The following is a 22,291-nucleotide window of genomic DNA, read 5'->3' on the forward strand; positions in this document are numbered from 1 at the left end:
AAATTTACCTCAAGCAAAAACATGTTGTTTATTGACGATTCATATAATATTATAGTATGTAAATGCAGTAAACTTCTAAATTGGAAGGATGCAATGAGATATCCGAAGTCTGTGATATCCCTTCGTATGTACTCGGTAATTTCCGCATGTAAATGAAGCCCACGTGAGTCAGCTTGTGGCACAATCTCTGAAAATGGCTGCGAATAGCTACTTCGGATTTACCCACGGAGGGACTCAGTACACGTAAGTTTACGACATACAGATTGCTTCGTACTTCCCTAAAAACCATGTTGTATATATGCTAGTGTTTCGCTTTGATGTTAAAGATTTTATAAGGCCACCATTTGGTTCGAATCTTCCAAAATCACAATGACAAAAGTCAAAACACTTACATGTTGGCGGTGGCAGTGACTAGATTATATAAATACTCTCATCGTTCTCCAGAAAAAAAGGCATTTTACTACATCTATTTGTTGTGATAGTATGAATAATTTGTATTAGATGTGTTCTGCTTATTTGCACTTATGGATTTTTATTATTATTTTTATGTTTGTTTTTGATAAAACTATTCGTACACAAGATACAAACCAGCGTTGTTTTCGACGGGACAGGAATGGGGCCCGCGTGGGGGAACGCTTTTTATGCATTGTCTCGAAATCGATTACAGTAACTACGATCGAGATAAACTCATAGAGAGTGGTTTTAAATACGGCATATTATAGATTCATGTTTGACTTTTACTGACTGATATCAGAACATAGCTGCATGTTCGATATTAGTTCTGAATAACGAAGAGAAAAGCATTTTTCGTACATGTATACAATGTACATCGCCATTAATTAGAAAGGGGGGTTACAAAGGGGAATGACCTAAAGCATACGAATGTCTCCCACCAATTTGACTAGTTTCCCTGACTTTCTATCCTACAATAAGATCGGAGGATGGACAAATAATTAAAATAAATGTGTTGGGTCATAAATCAGTTGCTACCATTAATAGAAAATGCACTGCCCTTCTGTCCTAGTATTAGTAGTATTCACTTTCTTAGTCTTTTGTTTTGTGTAGCAGATGCTTGGCTGTGGATTTCAATGGATCTCACTCAGAGTTAAAAAACAACATGTTTTGAAGAAATTAAAAAATTAGCAACATGGATTATGTGTATCATGTAGAATTTGAATATGATTACTTTTAATTTACATGTAGATCATAATTGAAAATATGGGTAAGATTAGCTGCAATAATTGTAGCATTTGATGTGATTTTCTGGTTTTTCGTTCCGAAGTTTAACCCGAATCAAACGCTACAATTCCTCTTACACAAACGCAAATAGACGGAACCGATTCAGATCTGAATCGCAAATTTGGGCATATTTTTCTGCTAAATTACGTCTTACCTGGCAAAATATCGGTCATTTCCTAACGCCAACATTAATTACGGCGCCTTCAAAACCCAAGAAGTGTTCAGAGGTACCCCAATTCCTTCAAAATCAGCAAATATAGCAAGGCATGCAGCATTTTGAAACGGACGGTACACTGACACCTTGCTCGTGTTTTCAATGAGGTCTTGTCTGTTTGCGTTAGAGGAATTGTAGCGTTTGATTCGGGTTAAACTTCGGACCGAAAAAACCCTCAAAATCACATCAAATGCTACAATTATTGCAGCTAGGGTAAGATACACTAGCTACAGATGTATACAAACATACACATTTACATTCAAGCTAGGGAGTTACAGTATGACCAAATATAGGAATGATTATAGCCCTCTCACATTAACCAAATTTGCTTCATCAATCTGCATGTGTAGCCAGTGTTATACACTTCCCTAGTCAGTTGAACTTTGTGGTTATTGCAGAATTATTCAACAGAAAGGTGGAGGATGCAAGTTTCTTAGGGCCCTCGCACAGACACCTGTAAAAATGTCAATTTTTATATAAAAACAAAGAAAACTGTAATACATAATGTCTTCAGGTTAGCATGGTAAAATGTAGACATTTCAAGCCATTGGTGGGTATTGGGTGGAGGGTGGTGGCAAGAAATTCTTTGATGTTGATGTAGGGAAATACATGTACTATTGTACTTTTTACATACGGTAGTAAAAACTACAATGATTGCAACTTGCATTTACAGGCTCATAGAATTGTACTTTGCAAAATTGTGTGTAAGATACATGTATGCCATGGCAGGGTGCCCCTCGCACATCGGTCAACCTAAACAACATGGAATGGAAGGACATAAATGATGATGTAGCTTACACTGCAGTCTAATGGTCATTGTAACCATCATTATTTGTTGCTTCATTAACTCCTAAATTGAGTGTGTGTTTGATGGTTATTTATGTGGCAGTCAACGGATATAGCTTAGCTTCATTAATATCTTGAAGCAGACATGGTCCCTGTCTAAAATAGTCACAGAAATCATGGTAAGGTTAAACCTGACGTATATTTTGATATGTTGCAGGTCCCAACCAGGGTCTTATGCCCATACAGCTGGTCAGCCACAAGGAGGATACATTCACCAGACACCGGCTGCAGCCCATCCAAGTACCTATGCTGCAAGTACTCCAAGACAAACGACTGCAGCAGCAACATATGATCAGAGTTATCCAACAACTCATCCTACATCCCAGTATGGATACAGGTAATTAAATTGTCATACACTGCAGTAGAATTATGGAAAAATTGTTTACCACTAACAAATCTTTTCTTTCAAAAGAGCAGCTATATTTTAGTATATATATATATATATCAAAACATGAAATGTTATTTACAAGCAGTTTGTGTGGTGTATTACCACAAAGTGATCATCTGGAATAGCAAAATTTTATGCCAAACTGAAAAAAATATGTAAAAGCCTTATTCGATTACAAAGAACCTCAAAAATGTTGAATTTTATTTAAAATTCAATCTCAGTATTGTGTCACAAATTTTATGTGTAACCAAACTGGCAAGTTGCAGTGATTTCAAAATTAAGCATCCTATACTATATTGATGTAATGTGTGCAATCTTGAAAGTAGTTCTGATGATTTTGTTGCCTTGAAATAAGAAGACATGGGTGCAAAACTAGCTAAAAATGTAGTTTTCTTAAAGTATCAATTTCTACAGATACATGACCAACGGTCACTTCACAGTGATGGTATAGGATGTAATGTGGTATTATTATTTCATGATGTTAACTTCACAGTGTACAACACCGTACTCAGGAGGCACCACCCCCTCCCCCACCTGTCACTACCCAGACATACAGAGATACGTACAGTTATGCCCAGTCCACTGCTCCAGCGGCATATGAAAAGACAACATATTACCAACAACCACAGACTCAACATACAACAACAACAGATGCATATTATCAGCAGCCAACTGGTAGGTCAGAGTTTTATCCATATGCATGTGTGGACTAAGGTTGTTTCTTAGCACAACTAAACTATATGTAAGCAACAACCAAACAACCATGCATGTCATGTGCAAAAATAATAAGTGTGTCGGATACTAATCAACCCAACTAGACTGAACAATGTCCCATTTATCAAACTCTACACATACTTGCATAGTATTCATTTGCACTTCAACATCATTGGCTTCATTTTTGTGTGCATGTGCCTACATGTAGATATGGAGATAAAAATATTATACCATTCAAATGTGGCATTGAATGTGACAAATGTATATATGGTTGTAAAACTAACCTAATGTACTTGAAAGACTTTATTTTAATAATTATCACATGACATGCTGACATTATGATATGAAATGGTTTAGTGGACCACAACATTTGCTTTGGACCACCAATCAAAGAACTTGTGGTTCACATGAACCACTGATTGTAAAAAAGTGAATTTCAAAACTGACAATTGTTACATCTTTTAAATCTAAAACAAGTACACAAATCACATAAAGATAACATTGTATGACCCTCTATGATTTAGCTGCTGTTTTTGTACCTATTTATTGCAGACAAGTTGTTTAACTTGGTTATTTTATCATCCTCAGCTGCTGGTAAAACTGTGACAGCAGCCCCTGCATACACAGCAGCACGTCAGGTGACAACACCAAAGCAAGTCCAACAAGTCACAACAGCAGCAACATACACATACCCATCAGTGACTACTCAACCAGCTGTTGCTGTCACGTTTACCACAAGTGCATATCAGGCTCCTTCTACTGTCACATACACAGGTTAGTATTCATTTATAGACTACAGAATAAGTGGGTCACATCTATTGAATCTGGTATTTCTGATTATAACTGTCTTCAATACTTCAAGTATGCAAGGAAAATTCATTAACATAATTTCACTTAGTGTCTGTGTAAAATGTACTAAAACAAATAACTTAGAAGTACATGTATAATCACTCATTTGACTGCAAGTAATCAGTTTTTAGACCTGTATATTTGAGTTAGTTGTTGTATATCATCCCAAACATTAACATGTCCCAATACCCATTATCGGATGTGATTTTCCAAATACCAGTATAGAACTGAACAATAAAATTTAACCTGTAAGCAAGAAGAGATTATCATGTTGCAAATGTGAATGTTGTCAGTTTTAATAACTGTTTTCCCCTCAACATTATACAAAAATAAAATAATAATTCCATAGTAGCGATGAAACTTCATTTCATAAATACTATAGATTTGGCATGATTTCATATACATTGTAAAGGGCAGGTTGAAAAAAGCATATGCCTTGCTAAGTTTGACACAATTTATAATTACTTACTACATGTATGTAGCCTATGACTAGTTGATCATGTCAGGATAGTATATTAGCCAGAAAGATCCAGGCTTTCCTTCCACTTATATAATGCATTCTCTCACATAGTGAGTGATTACATAAGTGGACCAAGGGCTGGATCTTTCAGACTAGCTAGTACATATAATCCATACATAATAGTTTGATTGCATATTATCTTCATAGAAGTACCAGCCAACACAGGTGAGCCGAGTCCAAGAGTTAAGTGAAACTTGTGTACTAGAGGGTGTTTATTTGGATTTTCAGTAAAGCATGTGTTCGTCTCATGTACTTGACAAGTTTCTTTAGTGTGGTTGCCATTACACTATTGTATAGCTGTGCTTACCACTGTGTTTGTAGATCAGACAGGTCACTTGTCATATCTACAGTATCTGCTAATTGACAGTTGTACATGTACATGTGTGATGTCGTGAGTTATTATGAAATTGATGGTGTTTACAATGCTGTACAGAATCTATTGGTCGTGGAAGTTGTGAATGAATAAGCTAACATATACACATAAATATGTTAATTTTATACAGAAGCTTTATAGTCCTATTATATACAGTAAACGTGTTGATTTCAGAGCGTCATTCATATTTTCTTGATATTGAGAAGGGGAAAATGAAATTTTTCCTGTCATAATTAGGTTGAAGGATGTAACATATTACAAACACTGTACAAGTAGTTCACTCAATCACTCCAAACCAAATTTATAAAATTTTGAAAATGACATCAGATATTTTAATCCTCTCTCTACTAGGGGAGGGGATATTTATAACAAATTATTGCAAGTTGGCAACTACACTATTGGTAATACATCAAATTATTAAAATTAATAAACGTAGCAATGCTTGGAGTTTGGCACTTCTTAAATTTGATTAATTGATTGAGTTATTATACAGTGTTTGAATTATGTCGTCAGTTGTTGACATTGAAAACTAGTCATTAGTGACCATAAGCTGTTATACTTACAGCCACAACTTATTCTGGATATGATGCAGCTATATATTCTGCTGCGACTACCTACTACCAGCAACAGCAAGCTCAGAAGCAAGGCATTACATGGGGTTTTAATAAAAAGACCCAGTATAACCAAAACCAGAAGAAGAAAGAGAAGGCCCCACCCAAACAACCACAAATTCATTACTGCGATATCTGTAAAATTAGTTGTGCTGGACCACAGGTAAGTTGGTTGTATACCTGACTATATGTCTTGGGATAGAGTATACATGGGAAGGTAGAGATTGGATTTTGCCACTTGTCTTAGCATGATAAAGAAATGTTTAGGATTTTGTTGATGGTTACATGACAACATGTCTAGTTTTGGGTTCAGATGAGCACTTTGTCACTGTTGATGTTGTAACTGTAATACCTCAATTATGTATATCAACATGTGTGTTATGCATCAATTCAGCTAGTGGTGTATATATCTGAAAACACTTTATTGTCATACTAATTGGGAGAAGTCGTTTATGATCCCATAAGTTAAACACATGATTACAGGGTGTACACAACAACAAATCTCTAAGCCTAACTTTGTTCTCTTCATCTAATGAAATCTGTCTTGAACTGTAATCAACACAGTGTCACCTTGCATCACTTCACTTGACAGACATACAAGGAACATTTAGATGGTCAAAAGCACAAGAAGAAGGAAACGGCAGCTAAGGCTGGTAATACAGCTGGTAGAGGTGCTAATACTTTGAGATGTGAGCTGTGTGACGTTACATGTACTGGTAATGATGCCTATGCTGCTCATATCAGAGGAGCTAAACATCAAAAGGTAAACTTTATGGTCTATTTCACAAGTACGCCAGGGTGTGTGCCTTCATGAATGCGATGGCAAGTTTTGCACAAGACAGATGCACTAGTATAATTAAAGTCTGTAGATTCATTCCATTTCTAGGGATAAGGGTAGACACATTACTTAGTTCAGCAATATAAAGGCCAATGTCAAATTAGGGTCAACATTAACAGGGTTATGATTCTGGTGCAAAATAACTGTCCAGCAAAGCTGTAGAACAGTTGATCCCAAACGATTGTATAATGTAATCCATAACTTAAGATGGTTTATAATCCAAGACCTTGGGATTCAACCATTGCATTGGGGTTTGAATCCAATTCATCAAACAACAAAAGGTATATTCTGTGGAAAGAAGTTGTTGAAGTGATAGAGGTGCTCAATTCTTGGTACCTGCAATAGCATTTTACCTCATGATTGTTAGTGTCAAAATATAACAAGGTAGATTTAATCTCACTCATGTCTGTACTAATGCATGTAAAGCGCATGGAGCAGAAGTTGTAGTGTTGACCAAGAACGCGAATGATCATTATTTTTATGATGCACCAAGGCCAGTAATATTCTGTTTCAGGTACTGACAATTAGGTCTGTTAAAACGATTTGTGTTTTCAAATTTATAAAGCAGTGTATTATATATTGTTATCATTTGATTGCTCCGTCAGGTGTTCAAGCTACATACAAAGATGGGCAAACCAATCCCATCTACAGAGCCAGTGCAAGTGACACCGCCTGCCTCTACCACAGCAACTTCTGCTACAGCTAAGACCTCTGGTACTGCTACCAGTGCAAGCAAAGCTGCAACAACAGCTACAGCCAAACCAGCTGCTAAAAAGATTACCCCAAAGATCACTTTTGTTGGTATGTATTGTATTAGTCTGGATTTTTGAGATACATCAAATAATGTATATGTCCTGGTCCAATAACCAGTGTATTAGCTGAGAAACAAGAAATATGCAAGCCTTGGCCAGCCACCAATGTACAGTGTGCCCTCTAATAGCCATTGTTATTGTGTGTCAGTATGTTAAAAACTGGCATTTCTTGTGAGTTACCGTATAGTAAGAGATAGAGGAACACACAATTTTGGTGTGTCACTAGAAATTGTGTGCGTCAGTGGCATGTTAAATTGGCTTAGCACACTGGGAATGTATTAGCTGAGAAACAAGAAATATGGAAGTCATGGACACAATTCAATTTTTCATAACGATAGTTTTAACTGTTTTTCAATTTATGTTGTAACAATGTTTGTCATATTTGTGTTGTAGGTGGTACTAAACTGAACACCACAAATCCTTCTAGTTTGCTGGAGGTAGAAAGGAAAATGGACACAAAACCTATCACTCCGACTGTATCTGCTTCAGCTGCAGCAGCTACTGAAGGTATCTGAATATTCCTTGTGTTTATCGTTAGCAATACTGGTTCAACATAACACCCATACTCACTATTCTCTAAGTCTTACTTGTGCATTAGGAGGAAGTTATCTACTTTCTCAATGAAATAGAATGTTTGGCATAAATTTTGTTTGTTTTGTATGTGTAAACATTGACACTTACAAGTGTTAGAAGAGAATATACTCAAAGGCAGTCAGAGATTGAGACACGAGAACTGTGAAGATGATTTCATTTTTTTCTTACGGTACAGCTCAACTGGCTTTTTCTGGCATGGCTAGTATCAAGCTGTCTCGGTGATAATGCCAGGCTGGAACATACACCTCATTGGCAGATGTAAGCAATGGGCAGGGTTAGCAGTGAATGTTCACACTAGACTTACATTGTACAAACATAGGCTGACACCAGGCTGCCAAAGCGGAAAGAGATTCTTGTATTAGACTATACAAGGAACTACCTATTCCTTGACTATTTGTCATCAAATATATTTACCAATCTACTGTTTTAGAAACCTTTGTTTCACAAGCATTTTGTCCCAACAAAACTTCCCGTATTCAACACAAACGCAAACACATAATGGAACTCTATACCCAGCTTTGTAAAGACTGATTTATAACATGTGGACATTATATTACAGTTAAAGCTGATAACAAAGGCGAGCCAGTAACACCAGAGAAACCAGATGTTCAACCAGTTGGTGAAGACTACATTGAAGAAGTGCGTAACGATGAAGGCAAGATTGTTAGCTTCAATTGCAAACTGTGTGAATGCAAGTTTAATGATCCTAATGCAAAAGAAATGCACATGAAAGGAAGGCGTCACAGGCTTCAGTATAAGGTAGGCATATGGGTATTGAAGAGGAATTCTAGATCTGTGTGCTTATTATACATGCACAAATGCTTTTCCTTCATTTGACACTTGTGAAATAAAGAGATTTAGCATGAATGACAATCATTCCTAATTCGTATCTCACAGAAAAATAAGTTTCTGGTGTATTTATGTAAATTTTCTAAACATCTCTCGAGATGTAAAGCATTATCAGAAAATATGACATCACACCAATATTTCCTTGATGTGTTTATAGAATAAGAGGTTGTATATCACGTTACTCTGTTGCCAGCTTACCAAATATAGCACTTACATAGCAAATGTTACATTTAGAAAAGCTCTCGGAATGTTTCCTATAGACCGTAAATTTTTTCAATTATACAGAAAAAAGTGAATCCAGATTTGCAAGTAGATGTGAAGCCATCAGTGAGACAACGAAAACTGCAAGAAGAAAAGATGCGGAAACAACTACAAAAGGAAGACTACTGGAGACGTGAACAAGAAAGATGGCGAGAAGAAATGAGATGGAGAGAGGAAGAAGAATACAGGTAGATCTTGCCACAAAATACACTATTCACTGGTATGAATAAGTCCGTAGTAGAACAGTGGACTGACAGGACAATACAGACATACATGTACTATGTACCTCTTATAAATAGGTTTGAATACACCCACAACCTGAAACAAGATATGTATTAAAAGTCCTATGCTGAGAAGATTAATGCTGACCCAGGAAAATATGTGACTCCCATTTAAATTTGAGAACATTATGCAGAACATTATCTGTCCCTCAACAGTAACTATGGTTACTATCTTACAATAGTCTACTACAAGGGGGTCACTTGGCCAGATGGCATACCATCATTACATCATTATGCTGAACATATTTGGGTTATTCCAGGGGAAAGCTAAATAGTCATTCCAAACTAGCATCCTAAAATGCTAACCTTATCACTACTAACTATTCCTAATCGAGTCCAGTATCAATTTTTATTCTTCTAGATAACAGATTTGTATCATACAAAAGTTTCCAATCTTTCTAAACATGTCATAATGCAAGTAGAAGTTTATTGAGTAACCGTATAGATACTGATTAAAATTAACAATACATAATTATTAGCAGGCGTTTGGTTTTTGAGTAGCAAAACAAATCAGGTGAAATAATATTGTATACTACATTGTTTGCTTAATGCAACAACTAAAATATTTTTAGTAATGCACTTTATGATAACAAAATTATCATTGCTATAGGGACCCATAATAAGAAAATGTCAACTATAACAGTACTTAGAATGATGCAAAAAACCATAACATGACAATTTCTTTTATTCCTCTGTCACGCAGACGTTACGAGGAAGACGCATACTGGCGCCACATGCAGGAAGATGAGCGTTATTGGGAAGAAAGGCAGAGGTATGAGGAAGAGATGGAATATTATGAATGGCAACGTCGCCGTGGTCTAGCTACTGGTCCACCTCCACCGCCACCAAGACCATTACCTGGACCTGGTCCCAGAATGTCTAGTAATGTGGTAAGTTAAAGCTTGCATTCATTGCATCTTTGTTTGTCAGGGTCAACACAGACTTCAATGCAACCTGGGTTAGATAAACGTTAACACATAGGTTGTCATTTTGATTGTTCTAGCAGAATTTATGTGGCATTTTATTGTCTTACATTTATTTGTTTTAGAATCTATCCTCGCTAACACAGACTTTTATGAAACTTTGATTTATCAATCATATATGCAACTCGAATTGTCCAAAAATGAATTGTTAGTGCACTAGCACATAAATGAGCAAAGATCTTGATTCCTTCTTTCAGCCCATGAGACGTCCTGAGACAGTTGATGACCGTCATGTGATGGCCAAACATTCCAGTATTTATCCAACTGATAATGAGGTAAGTTTTGATTGATTGATATGTTTTGTGTTCTAGAAAATAGTCAATACTAGTAAGTGAATTGGTCATATTGTTCTTCACTGTATCTGACTATGGAGACAATACTTCATATTTTGGACAGTACATGTAGTACCGCACCTCTTAACTATTACTTATCATGTGTGACATTTCTGTTCCCATCTTTCTGTTTCACAGCTTCAAGCTGTCCAGAATATTGTATCATCTTCAGAAAAGGCTCTAAAGCTAGTCTCTGACTTCATTGCTGAAACGTAAGTGTTTGTTTTCAGTTATTCAAAATGAGCTGACAATAGTGATAGGTGAAAACAAACAAACAAGCTAACTTCTTGTATATGAAAAAAGATGAAATCATTGGTATAATACTCGTCTAACTATTTAGATACTACTAAAATATGTACTCCACTGATATAGATTCAGAATGTCATTGTTCATTCAATTTACTGGCACTACTGCACATAGCATATTGGGATGGGATGTTATTTTCCTGAATATGTAAACCCTGTATTTGATTGGTCATACTGTACAGAGCTATTGCATCTTTGAAGATAAATGCAGTGTAGTGTTGTGTTGTTACCATAATATGTGAAGTTAACAAAGATAGTGAACTTTGAAGATATATGAGGTGCCTGTATTCTTACAGTAATAACTGAATAAAAATAATGTATCTTTGAAGTCAAATGTAGTAGGTAGTGATAGTATCTTTGAAGTCAAATGCAGTGTTTTGTCTTGTTTATAGTGATAATCCAACACCTATGGAGACATTAGACAAGGAAGTCAAAGAAGATAAAAAAGATATTGAAACTGATGGTGCTGATGATGACAGTAAAGACGGGTAATGAGATTCTACCTCTTACTATTCAGTCTGTAAAACACATAATGTTAAAGATCATATATTTCCTCTCTCAATTAAATCTGTAGTTTAAACCCTTGTCAGATCATATCTATCAAAATGCCATAACTCACGATATATGAATTTTGCTTGTGGTTGTTGTCTATGGGTGTATTTCAGTATGACAGAACTTCTTCGAGAAAAGATAAAGTAATGTTTATTCGTGGAAACATATGCTGATTGCTTGTGTCAGTTTGATGGCTGGAAATTGCAAAACATGACTAACCTACCCTTGTAACTTATCTTGTAGACAAAGTAAGAAAGATGAACCACCACCAAGGGCATTGAAGGGTGTGATGCGTGTTGGAGTGCTAGCTAAGGGTCTGTTATTGAGAGGAGACTTGAATGTCAATCTTGTAGTGCTTTGTTCTGAGAAACCAACACGTACTCTGCTAGAGAGGGTTGCTGATAACTTGCCCAAACAACTAGCTGTGAGTATACACATATAGCTGGCAAACAGTCTTATTGTTTTCATAGAAACTTGAAGTGTGTGTCAATCAGATGAATTTAGCAGATACACATGTTCTATTTTCAGCTGGTGCAAAGAAAGAAATGCAAATCAGTCCAATACTGTATGTACACAGTAGAGATGTCAAATCTAATCCCAAAACATCTATACAGGTATACAGAGACACAGTTACCAGATAACCAAGTATTGACATTATTGTGAATCAGTCTACTCCTGGTTGTACTTTATGAAGTATAGAATGATTCAAAGTTCAGTTTATTTAGCATTATTCTCAACTTGTGTATTTTGAAGTAACAAATACTACACAAGTCATTGTTGCAATATGTTTATCACGTCAGTCAAATGGTTATTTATCAAGGTCAAAAGGTCATAACATGTGTTTGATGACTTGCATTTAATGATGTAGGATCATCCCTCCAACTTTACCTTGAGAAGTAAAGAAAATCGGTACAAGAGAAGTATTTAGAAATTTCATGTGTTTTGTATTTGTTTTGTATTTGTCATAGTTGGTAACTGAAGAGCAGTACGAGTGTAAACTGTGTGTAGAAGAAGCAGCTATTATCGTTTCTGCTACCGATGACCCAGTTTCCCAGGTCATCATCACTTTAACGTCACCTGTCATGAGGGAACCGATACAGGATGGAGGTAAGTGATAACACAATACCGCCAAACTTTGGAAATGCCTTAGCGAGGAACGTTTATTTCAGTGGTCATTGACAATCATTTTGTCCAGTATTTATTATGAATTGAACACATTCTATGCATACAATAGTCATAGATAAATGCCTTAATTCATGCATTTCTCTGTAGTCCAGGTTTTTATGCCCAAGGAATGATGTTATCATTATGAGCACACACATACTTTCAGTTCACTTGCCGTGGAAAAATAATGGCCTGTGATGTTAGATCTGTGTGGTAACAAAACTGCAGCGTAGTCCGCATGAAGTGAGGCAAGCACAGTAATGTCATAAGGAGACTTAGTACAAAAGAGGGCGAGAGAGACACAAGTCAAGTCAAGATCCAAATGTTCCTCGAGGGCTTGTTGAAAGTTGAGAGAAAGTAATATCATATCTAACATCAACATATCATGATTGAACTGCATGCTGCAGAAGGCTTGCCACAAATAGACATATGCAGAATGTGGAAATAGGTTGTAGCTCCACCTTAAAAAAAATCAAAATACATTTTTTTTTTTGGTTACATTTGGTTGCTCTAGGACTAGTGTCGACTGGGTTGGGTTGGGGGGTTCTTTTTACTCCTTCTTTGTAGTACTTGTGTGTTGTTGATATTACTTGCTCTTCTAACACCTAGCTGCTGGTCCTGGCAGTTGTTGTCTTTGTATACAACTTTTCCAGTTCCATATTCAGTGTATTTTATTCAGTGCATAGCCTTCTAGCCTACCAAGCAGGTGTACTGTACGTGTATGGAATCTACGGAAGGATTTTTGATCATCTACCTGTCTCGAGTTACTGACAGGGGCATGATGTGGTGCTGGAACTTGGTGCTGTGCATGCTTTGCTGGCTTTGTGGCAGGAACTTGTCTAGTCTCAATCTGTGAATGCCTCACAAGTTGTGTTCAAGTATATATATCCAAGTAGTCAAACAAAAATTTAAGCTGGTACACACCTCATTGGTCTACAGTTGTGTTCATGTATAAAAGTATATACAATCTGTGTATGGACAACCTTACAATTCTCAAATATTGCCCAGTAATAATGTTTTATCGTATTTATAGAAATCTCTCCATAAGAAAAGGTCAAGTATTTTCATTCCATGAAATGTCTGAATTGTTAATTATGACTATGATGAAAACAAATATGAAACACTGGAATGTGATCTAAATAATCTTGCACTCGAATATAAGAAAAAATATTAGTGGACCATAATTATAGCAAGTACTGGCAGTTCCTGCTCAATTCCATCAAATTGTGTTCACAAATCCAAGCCTCTGTGCTGCAGGCCTCTAAGTAGTGACAGAGAGACATTGTGGTCAAACACCCGTTCCATTTCTCCATTCCACTGTACCTATATATATAGAAGTTGTCAAAGATCCTCCGGACGTCTTGGACAGGCAAAAATGCCTGGATGCCTTGGCAGCTCTTCGTCATGCAAAGTGGTTTCAGGTTCGAATCCAAAATTTTTATCTCTACGCTGTGTAAGATTGTAAGTGACATTAGCTTTGTTGAACACTGCAAGATTGCTATCAACAGTCTGAAATGTAAAGGCTTCTCTAAATTATTGGAGAGAGGATTTAAATGCTTGATTCATGATAGGAGCCTCAAGTTTCGATGCTGACAGAGAGGGATATTTGTTGTTTTTGGATTGTACAACTATTAATGCTGGCTCATATGTTGTACTAACTGAGTCAAGACTAGACCACAGAAATTCAGTGAAGACTAGGAAAAGTTTGTACCAACATCATTGATGGTATTACAGCAGTAATTGCAATCTGAAATGTGTTCAATAAAGTGTATAGAGTCTCCTTACATGACTACATAGCTTCTTTTAAATCACCTGTGTTACCTGTGTGACATGATATAGTGGTTGTAGTGTCTGTCATGGCTTTAATGTAAGCAAAGTTGACAATTAAAAACACCAAAAAAATGCAGCATGACTTCCCTATCCTAGCTACAGTTGGGTATACTGAAGCTGCGGGTCTCGGGTTGTTATCAGGTATTTTGGCAGTTATTTTTCTTTATAAGATGTTGTCTTTTTCTTTTTAACACAGGTAAGTAGTTAAGTAAGATGTAGCAACAGTTATATTGAAAGCCTTGTAATTGTACAAATCAAATTTATTTGAATTGAAATTGCTACGCACTTGGCAAAAAAATGTTACAACTGCTCAATTACGTTTATATGACAATTTTGTCTTCCAATTTTCCACATAATAACTGTTGCCAGATTTAACAGAAAAGCTGTAACAGTCTATGAATAATCTGCCATGGTTAGTACAGTATACATATATTGTAGCACAGCTAGTGCAGTATGCTAGACAATGCCCCAGTAGATTATATGTAGACATTTACAGCATCTACCAAATGACACCTAATAAAGTCTTTGTGAATTCTTTTTTACAAATCAAAACAGGCTAGGGCAAATGGACTGCAGGCATGTGTGATAGTCATCCGTATACTTAGGGACCTCTGTCAGCGTGTACCAACATGGGCACCTCTAAAAAGCTGGGTAAGTAGTTAACCCAGTGTGTGTGGTTAACGCAAAGACTTCATTTAAGAAAAAGTCCTGTCAGGCTTCTTTATGCCTTAAGTACAATTGTATTGATTACTGCTATCAACAAGTATACGATTTAGGGTGGTACAATAACACTTGGGTTATTATAAGACAATTGTGAAATCTTGTAAAGAAGCCTTAATTCATTTACATGTGTTCTGCCATTTTGGTGAAAGCCTTGATGTTGTTATGAAAGGGAAATACTGTCTCGCTTTCTTTATCTAGACATAATGTGTGACTCTTTGACTTAACTTGTAAATCAGGAAGCACGTATATCTATTTACATAGTGTAGGGTGGTGTCCACTCTCAATTATCTATCTCCCTTTAATAGAACCTGTCATCTGTGAATTACAAAACAAATCTTTATAAAGAAAGTGAGTCAAGGAAAAGGAAAGTTCATGAGGTGTGAGGTTATGTGTGAGTAGTTAAATGAATATAATTATCTGCAAAGATTTATGTCAATTGTCATTAGGAACAGTAAGTTAAGGGTCCTGAAGTAAGTCTTTCCTGGTTAACTTGTATGGATTTCACATGGTTCATACTTGTATGGCAAGGAAACCCACAACAAGGAGATTGAGAAGAAGTTTGTGTGTCCAGATGCCTCTAAGACTTCACCATGTTTCATGATCCTTTTGCTTGGCTGTGTCATGGTATGCATTGTACTGGTCTGCTCTACTGTTGAACAAATGTTCAACATGCAGGATACTCATAACAGACTTGTGCAATATGGGATACATTCACCTTGTCAATTTGGTCGCACATGCATGCATCTACATATCATAGGATGTCTGCTGTGAACTATCTCCCTGAATTTGCTTTTCTGAAACTATAAAGTAATTCTTATTTTGCTTACATACAGGCTATGGAACTAATGGTTGAAAGGGTTGTGAGTAGTGCAGGTAATAACCTTAGCCCAGGTGATGCCCTAAGACGTGTATTTGAAGCAATTGCTTCTGGTATTCTACTACCTGGTAAGTGTGTTGTTCAACATCGATACCATACATTATCAATTAGGTCTTGTGTCAGAAACAGCTGAGATTTAAATCACCTGGAAGGTTAGCAAGACTGTAGGGAAACTGATCTGATGTCACTTCCATCATATACATGTTACAGGACATGGTATGGGAAATGGGGATATAAGATATATGCCACAAAAAGACATTTACATATCTGGCCTGTGAGTTGTGGTGCAATTCCAAAACTTAGGAGTCTGTGTGTATCATTGAACTGTAAATAGTATATATATTAAGGATAGCACTGGTTTTTATAGAGCTGTGAACATTTTGATCATACTGCAGTGTGAAAGAATCTTAAAGTCCAAATGTGAATCCTGTGTTCCATTCCCACATTAGTATTATCTCATCAGTGACGCCGCAAGCAATTAGATGGGACCAAGTTTTACTATAGTTCTGCCAGATAGCTGTTTTCCTCTCCCAATTTAATCTCAATACACAATGTAATATAATAAAATAATGGTTTGATTGTAGGTGGTCCAGGGCTGTTCGACCCCTGTGAGAAAGATCCTACAGATGCAGCCGGTCATTTGGCACCTCAACAAAGAGAAGACATCACAGCTAGTGCTCAGGTTAGTCAAACAGAAACATCCTCACCAGTCTACCAAATGGACATATGTTTAACATTGAAAACAAAGAATCCATCATTATCATTGAGCTAAGAAGATTATTTGTGATGCCTGTATGTTATTCTAGTTTGGTTTCTTTGAAAATGAAACTGTTCTCAACATTACATGCCTATGCAGATTTCAGTCTTGACACAGATTTGTGGGTTTAGATTTTGAAATGCTAGAGAAAAAACTGGGAGAACTTTTACAATTTTACTCTCTGAAATAAGGGGGAAATGTTTAATTATAACACAGAACTGTTACATATGATAACATTGTCAATTCTGTTGTTTTGTTTTGCAGCATGCTGTCCGGTTAATAGCTTTCAGACAAATACACAAAGTGCTGGGTATGGATCCGCTGCCTGTACCACCAAGGTTTGCAAAGCAACGTAACCCTCGTAACCGCAAACGTAGACGTGATAACAGTGAAGGTGGTGAACTAGATGGCGAAGGTACGTTCTCTTTTGATTTCTATGTATAGTATAAGTATTTATGAGAAAATGCACAAGGGGAAATCCAGACTCATTACAATTGTGATCGTATTAGTGCAGCATTGAAACTTTGCCAGTGAGTCATTTTAAAACCAAACTGCAAGTGTACAGTTTAGTAACAATCATATGTGGATAAATCAAGAAACAATATACCCCTTGTGTGTGGTTATGCCACTTAAACTGAATATTATGATGATTTGGGAGAGTCTTGCCCTTATCTGTGACCTCTGTCATGACAAAATACATTTGTGATTTATATTTTATCGGTGAGGATAAACAAATTGTGGTGTACTTCACTCTTCAGTATAAATGTTGTACTTTGAGTGAATTGCAACAATGGTAAGTGTTATGTTAGTGTAGTTGTAGCGATGAAGTACTTGGATGTTAGTTTGGAAGTCAAATGATCCCTTGTGAAATCACTATATTTTTTGTAAAAACTTGTATTACACGACATTGGTTTCATTCCTTTTCATTTATCAGTATCAAAGTTTTTATGAAACATAATGAATTCACAAGCTTTCCTTTCCCTTTCAAAAACAGTGCATTTCTAATCTGTTTGTCATCAAATCTCTTCAACAATTGAATGGAAGGGTACATATTTACCTGTTTTATGAATTCATTTACATTCCAGGTGATGGCAAGAAAGATAAGAAAGAAGGTGAAGATGACCAGACTGATGTCATGGAAACTGCAGGTGATGCAACAAACCAGAGCACCAACTGATGACCAAATATTGAACATTTTGTCGAAGGAATTACATGTTAAATATTTGTTGTTTGAGGGAGTTAAAAGCTAGAATACTAACACTGTGATTTCTTTTTTAAAATCCAGCTTCATAGTTATTATGACTTGTAGCACAGCACATTGCTTTCCTCTTTCTTACACTTGTTATAACTAGTGAATCTGTACCTGACATGGATCTATGTTTCATGCTTGTTTTTGAGGGAGAACTTACATATTAGCAATTGGTGATAGTCTATTCAGCTGCTAGATATTTCTTCGTTAAAATCAGATCTGTGTAGTCAACACTACAATGTATTAATTATGACACGGGAAGCATACACAAAAACAGATCTCCGGAACATTTTTTTAAACCTGCATTGTCCACAAGTTATATATTCTTTTTACGTTTTTTGTTACCATGGTAGTTAGAATTTTAGATTTTGTCTAAACTTGTGTAATTATTTGTAGTATTATCAAGTTATGTCTTTGCTATTCTGAATTCATTGCTTAGTGAGTAGGGATTGGACTTGATCAAAGACCAAAACAGTGACAATGAACAGAGATATGTTGTATTGATTGTTAATGAGAAGAATGCATTTTTAGTGTGCTAAGGTACTTTGTATGCTTATACATGTACACTGTATGGAACAATTGTGGAAAGTGATTTTTGGACTTTTTTTGTGAACTTCTAGTTTTAAAATATTGTAAAGCATTCTATGGTAAGAGTTCCAAATAAAACAGCCTGTTGTCAATTTCAATGACACCTTGTATTTGTTTTTAATGTCTGTGTGTGTGTGTGTGTGTAAAACCACTGGACCGATTGCCATGATGTTTGGTGAGTATAATATGTTGGGTGTCTAGTTTGGAAACTGTTCAAATCAAAATTATCTTACCACCGATGTGTGGTCAAAAAACTTAAACTCAGAAAATACTAAGCAGATCAGTGTGAAATATGGTAGGAACATTCTTAGACTGTTTAGATTAAGAATTATTTATGACATGATGATCCCTCAATGATATGTAAATGAGGTCTAAATGTCTTTTTTGTCAAAAATCTTTAATTCGAAAACCACTAAGCAGATTAGGCTGAAACTTGGTTGGAACGTTCTTCAGGGCGTTTATATTAAGAATTGTTCATGACATGATCCCATCAGTGATATGTAAATTGGGGCTAAATATGTGTTTTTTTAGTCAAAAATCTTTAATTCCAAAACTACTGAGCAGATTAGGCTGAAATTTGGAGGGAGTGTTCTTAGGGGTGTGTAGATTAAGAATTGTTCATGACATGAGCCCAGCAGTGATATGCAAATTGGGACTAAAATTGTCTTTTTGGTCAAAAATCTTTAATTCCAAAATTATTGAGCCAATTGGGTTGACTGCTTGCATGATTAAAGCCTTGAATTTCAAGCCACTCTGTCTGTATGCATGTTCACAGCCTTGAATTTCAAACCAGTCTGTCTGTATGCGTGTACTCGGCCTTGAATTTCAAGCCAGTCTGTCTGTATGGGTGTACTCGGCCTTGAATTTCAAACCAGTCTGTCTGTATGGGTGTACTCGGCCTTGAATTTCAAGCCAGTCTGTCTGTATGGGTGTACTCGGCCTTGAATTTCAAGCCAGTCTGTCTGTATGGGTGTACTCGGCCTTGAATTTCAAACCAGTCTGTCTGTATGGGTGTACTCGGCCTTGAATTTCAAACCAGTCTGTATGGGTGTACTCGGCCTTGAATTTCAAGCCAGTCTGTCTGTATGCGTGTACTCGGCCTTGAATTTCAAGCCAGTCTATACGGGTGTACTCGGCCTTGAATTTCAAACCAGTCTGTCTGTATGGGTGTACTCGGCCTTGAATTTCAAACCAGTCTGTATGGGTGTACTCGGCCTTGAATTTCAAACCAGTCTGTATGCGTGTACTCGGCCTTGAATTTCAAGCCAGTCACTGTCTGTATGGGTGTACTCGGCCTTGAATTTCAAACCAGTCTGTATGGGTGTACTCGGCCTTGAATTTCAAGCCAGTCACTGTCTGTATGGGTGTACTCGGCCTTGAATTTCAAACCAGTCTGTATGGGTGTACTCGGCCTTGAATTTCAAACCAGTCTGTCTGTATGGGTGTACTCGGCCTTGAATTTCAAACCAGTCTGTCTGTATGGGTGTACTCGGCCTTGAATTTCAAACCAGTCTGTCTGTATGGGTGTACTCGGCCTTGAATTTCAAACCAGTCTGTCTGTATGGGTGTACTCGGCCTTGAATTTCAAACCAGTCTGTCTGTATGGGTGTACTCGGCCTTGAATTTCAAACCAGTCTGTATGGGTGTACTCGGCCTTGAATTTCAAACCAGTCTGTCTGTATGCGTGTACTCGGCCTTGAATTTCAAACCAGTCTGTTTGTATGGGTGTACTCGGCCTTGAATTTCAAACCAGTCTGTCTGTATGGGTGTACTCGGCCTTGAATTTCAAACCAGTCTGTATGGGTGTACTCGGCCTTGAATTTCAAACCAGTCTGTCTGTATGGGTGTACTCGGCCTTGAATTTCAAACCAGTCTGTCTGTATGGGTGTACTCGGCCTTGAATTTCAAACCAGTCTGTCTGGGTGTACTCGGCCTTGAATTTCAAACCAGTCTGTTTGTATGGGTGTACTCGGCCTTGAATTTCAAACCAGTCTGTCTGTATGGGTGTACTCGGCCTTGAATTTCAAACCAGTCTGTATGGGTGTACTCGGCCTTGAATTTCAAACCAGTCTGTCTGTATGCGTGTACTCGGCCTTGAATTTCAAACCAGTCTGTCTGTATGGGTGTACTCGGCCTTGAATTTCAAACCAGTCTGTATGGGTGTACTCGGCCTTGAATTTCAAACCAGTCTGTCTGTATGGGTGTACTCGGCCTTGAATTTCAAACCAGTCTGTCTGTATGGGTGTACTCGGCCTTGAATTTCAAACCAGTCTGTATGGGTGTACTCGGCCTTGAATTTCAAACCAGTCTGTCTGTATGGGTGTACTCGGCCTTGAATTTCAAACCAGTCTGTCTGTATGCGTGTACTCGGCCTTGAATTTCAAGCCAGTCTGTCTGTATGGGTGTACTCGGCCTTGAATTTCAAGCCAGTCTGTATGGGTGTACTCGGCCTTGAATTTCAAACCAGTCTGTCTGTATGCGTGTACTCGGCCTTGAATTTCAAGCCAGTCTGTCTGTATGGGTGTACTCGGCCTTGAATTTCAAACCAGTCTGTCTGTATGGGTGTACTCGGCCTTGAATTTCAAACCAGTCTGTCTGTATGGGTGTACTCGGCCTTGAATTTCAAACCAGTCTGTATGGGTGTACTCGGCCTTGAATTTCAAACCAGTCTGTCTGTATGGGTGTACTCGGCCTTGAATTTCAAACCAGTCTGTCTGTATGGGTGTACTCGGCCTTGAATTTCAAACCAGTCTGTCTGTATGGGTGTACTCGGCCTTGAATTTCAAACCAGTCTGTCTGTATGCGTGTACTCGGCCTTGAATTTCAAACCAGTCTGTCTGTATGGGTGTACTCGGCCTTGAATTTCAAACCAGTCTGTCTGTATGGGTGTACTCGGCCTTGAATTTCAAACCAGTCTGTATGGGTGTACTCGGCCTTGAATTTCAAACCAGTCTGTCTGTATGCGTGTACTCGGCCTTGAATTTCAAACCAGTCTGTCTGTATGGGTGTACTCGGCCTTGAATTTCAAACCAGTCTGTATGGGTGTACTCGGCCTTGAATTTCAAACCAGTCTGTCTGTATGGGTGTACTCGGCCTTGAATTTCAAACCAGTCTGTCTGTATGGGTGTACTCGGCCTTGAATTTCAAACCAGTCTGTATGGGTGTACTCGGCCTTGAATTTCAAACCAGTCTGTCTGTATGGGTGTACTCGGCCTTGAATTTCAAACCAGTCTGTATGGGTGTACTCGGCCTTGAATTTCAAACCAGTCTGTCTGTATGGGTGTACTCGGCCTTGAATTTCAAACCAGTCTGTCTGTATGCGTGTACTCGGCCTTGAATTTCAAGCCAGTCTGTCTGTATGGGTTTACTCGGCCTTGAATTTCAAGCCAGTCTGTATGGGTGTACTCGGCCTTGAATTTCAAACCAGTCTGTCTGTATGCGTGTACTCGGCCTTGAATTTCAAGCCAGTCTGTCTGTATGGGTGTACTCGGCCTTGAATTTCAAACCAGTCTGTCTGTATGGGTGTACTCGGCCTTGAATTT

The 22,291-nt window shown here is 37.4% G+C and overlaps 1 protein-coding gene across 6 annotated transcripts; it reads left to right on the top strand.

The window, feature by feature from the left end:
• Window positions 1-93: 93 nt before the first annotated feature.
• Window positions 94-18,829, top strand: LOC144443892 (zinc finger RNA-binding protein-like). 6 transcript variants are annotated; one of them, XM_078133486.1, is made up of 23 exons: window positions 121-243; window positions 2,457-2,636; window positions 3,181-3,362; window positions 3,954-4,175; window positions 4,918-4,935; window positions 5,736-5,917; window positions 6,347-6,517; window positions 7,198-7,393; window positions 7,798-7,911; window positions 8,558-8,757; window positions 9,133-9,296; window positions 10,093-10,279; window positions 10,570-10,647; window positions 10,843-10,916; window positions 11,402-11,497; window positions 11,805-11,985; window positions 12,530-12,668; window positions 14,061-14,146; window positions 15,111-15,206; window positions 16,112-16,223; window positions 16,740-16,837; window positions 17,177-17,327; window positions 17,998-18,829. In XM_078133486.1, exons 1-23 carry the CDS (start codon window positions 194-196, stop codon window positions 18,087-18,089), a joined length of 3,069 nt encoding a protein of 1,022 aa, XP_077989612.1. In that variant the 5' UTR covers window positions 121-193; the 3' UTR covers window positions 18,090-18,829. The 6 variants fall into 6 exon arrangements, 5 of the variants coding, with proteins under 5 accessions (XP_077989612.1, XP_077989615.1, XP_077989610.1 ...); XM_078133489.1 differs by lacking the exon at window positions 4,918-4,935 and adding an exon at window positions 3,759-3,773 and having other exon boundaries at window positions 123-243; window positions 3,990-4,175; window positions 5,709-5,917; XM_078133484.1 differs by having other exon boundaries at window positions 123-243; window positions 5,709-5,917.
• The last annotated feature ends 3,462 nt before the right edge of the window (window positions 18,830-22,291 follow it).

This window comes from Glandiceps talaboti, chromosome 12 (genome assembly GCF_964340395.1).
Source record: "Glandiceps talaboti chromosome 12, keGlaTala1.1, whole genome shotgun sequence".
NCBI lineage: Eukaryota > Metazoa > Hemichordata > Enteropneusta > Spengelidae > Glandiceps > Glandiceps talaboti.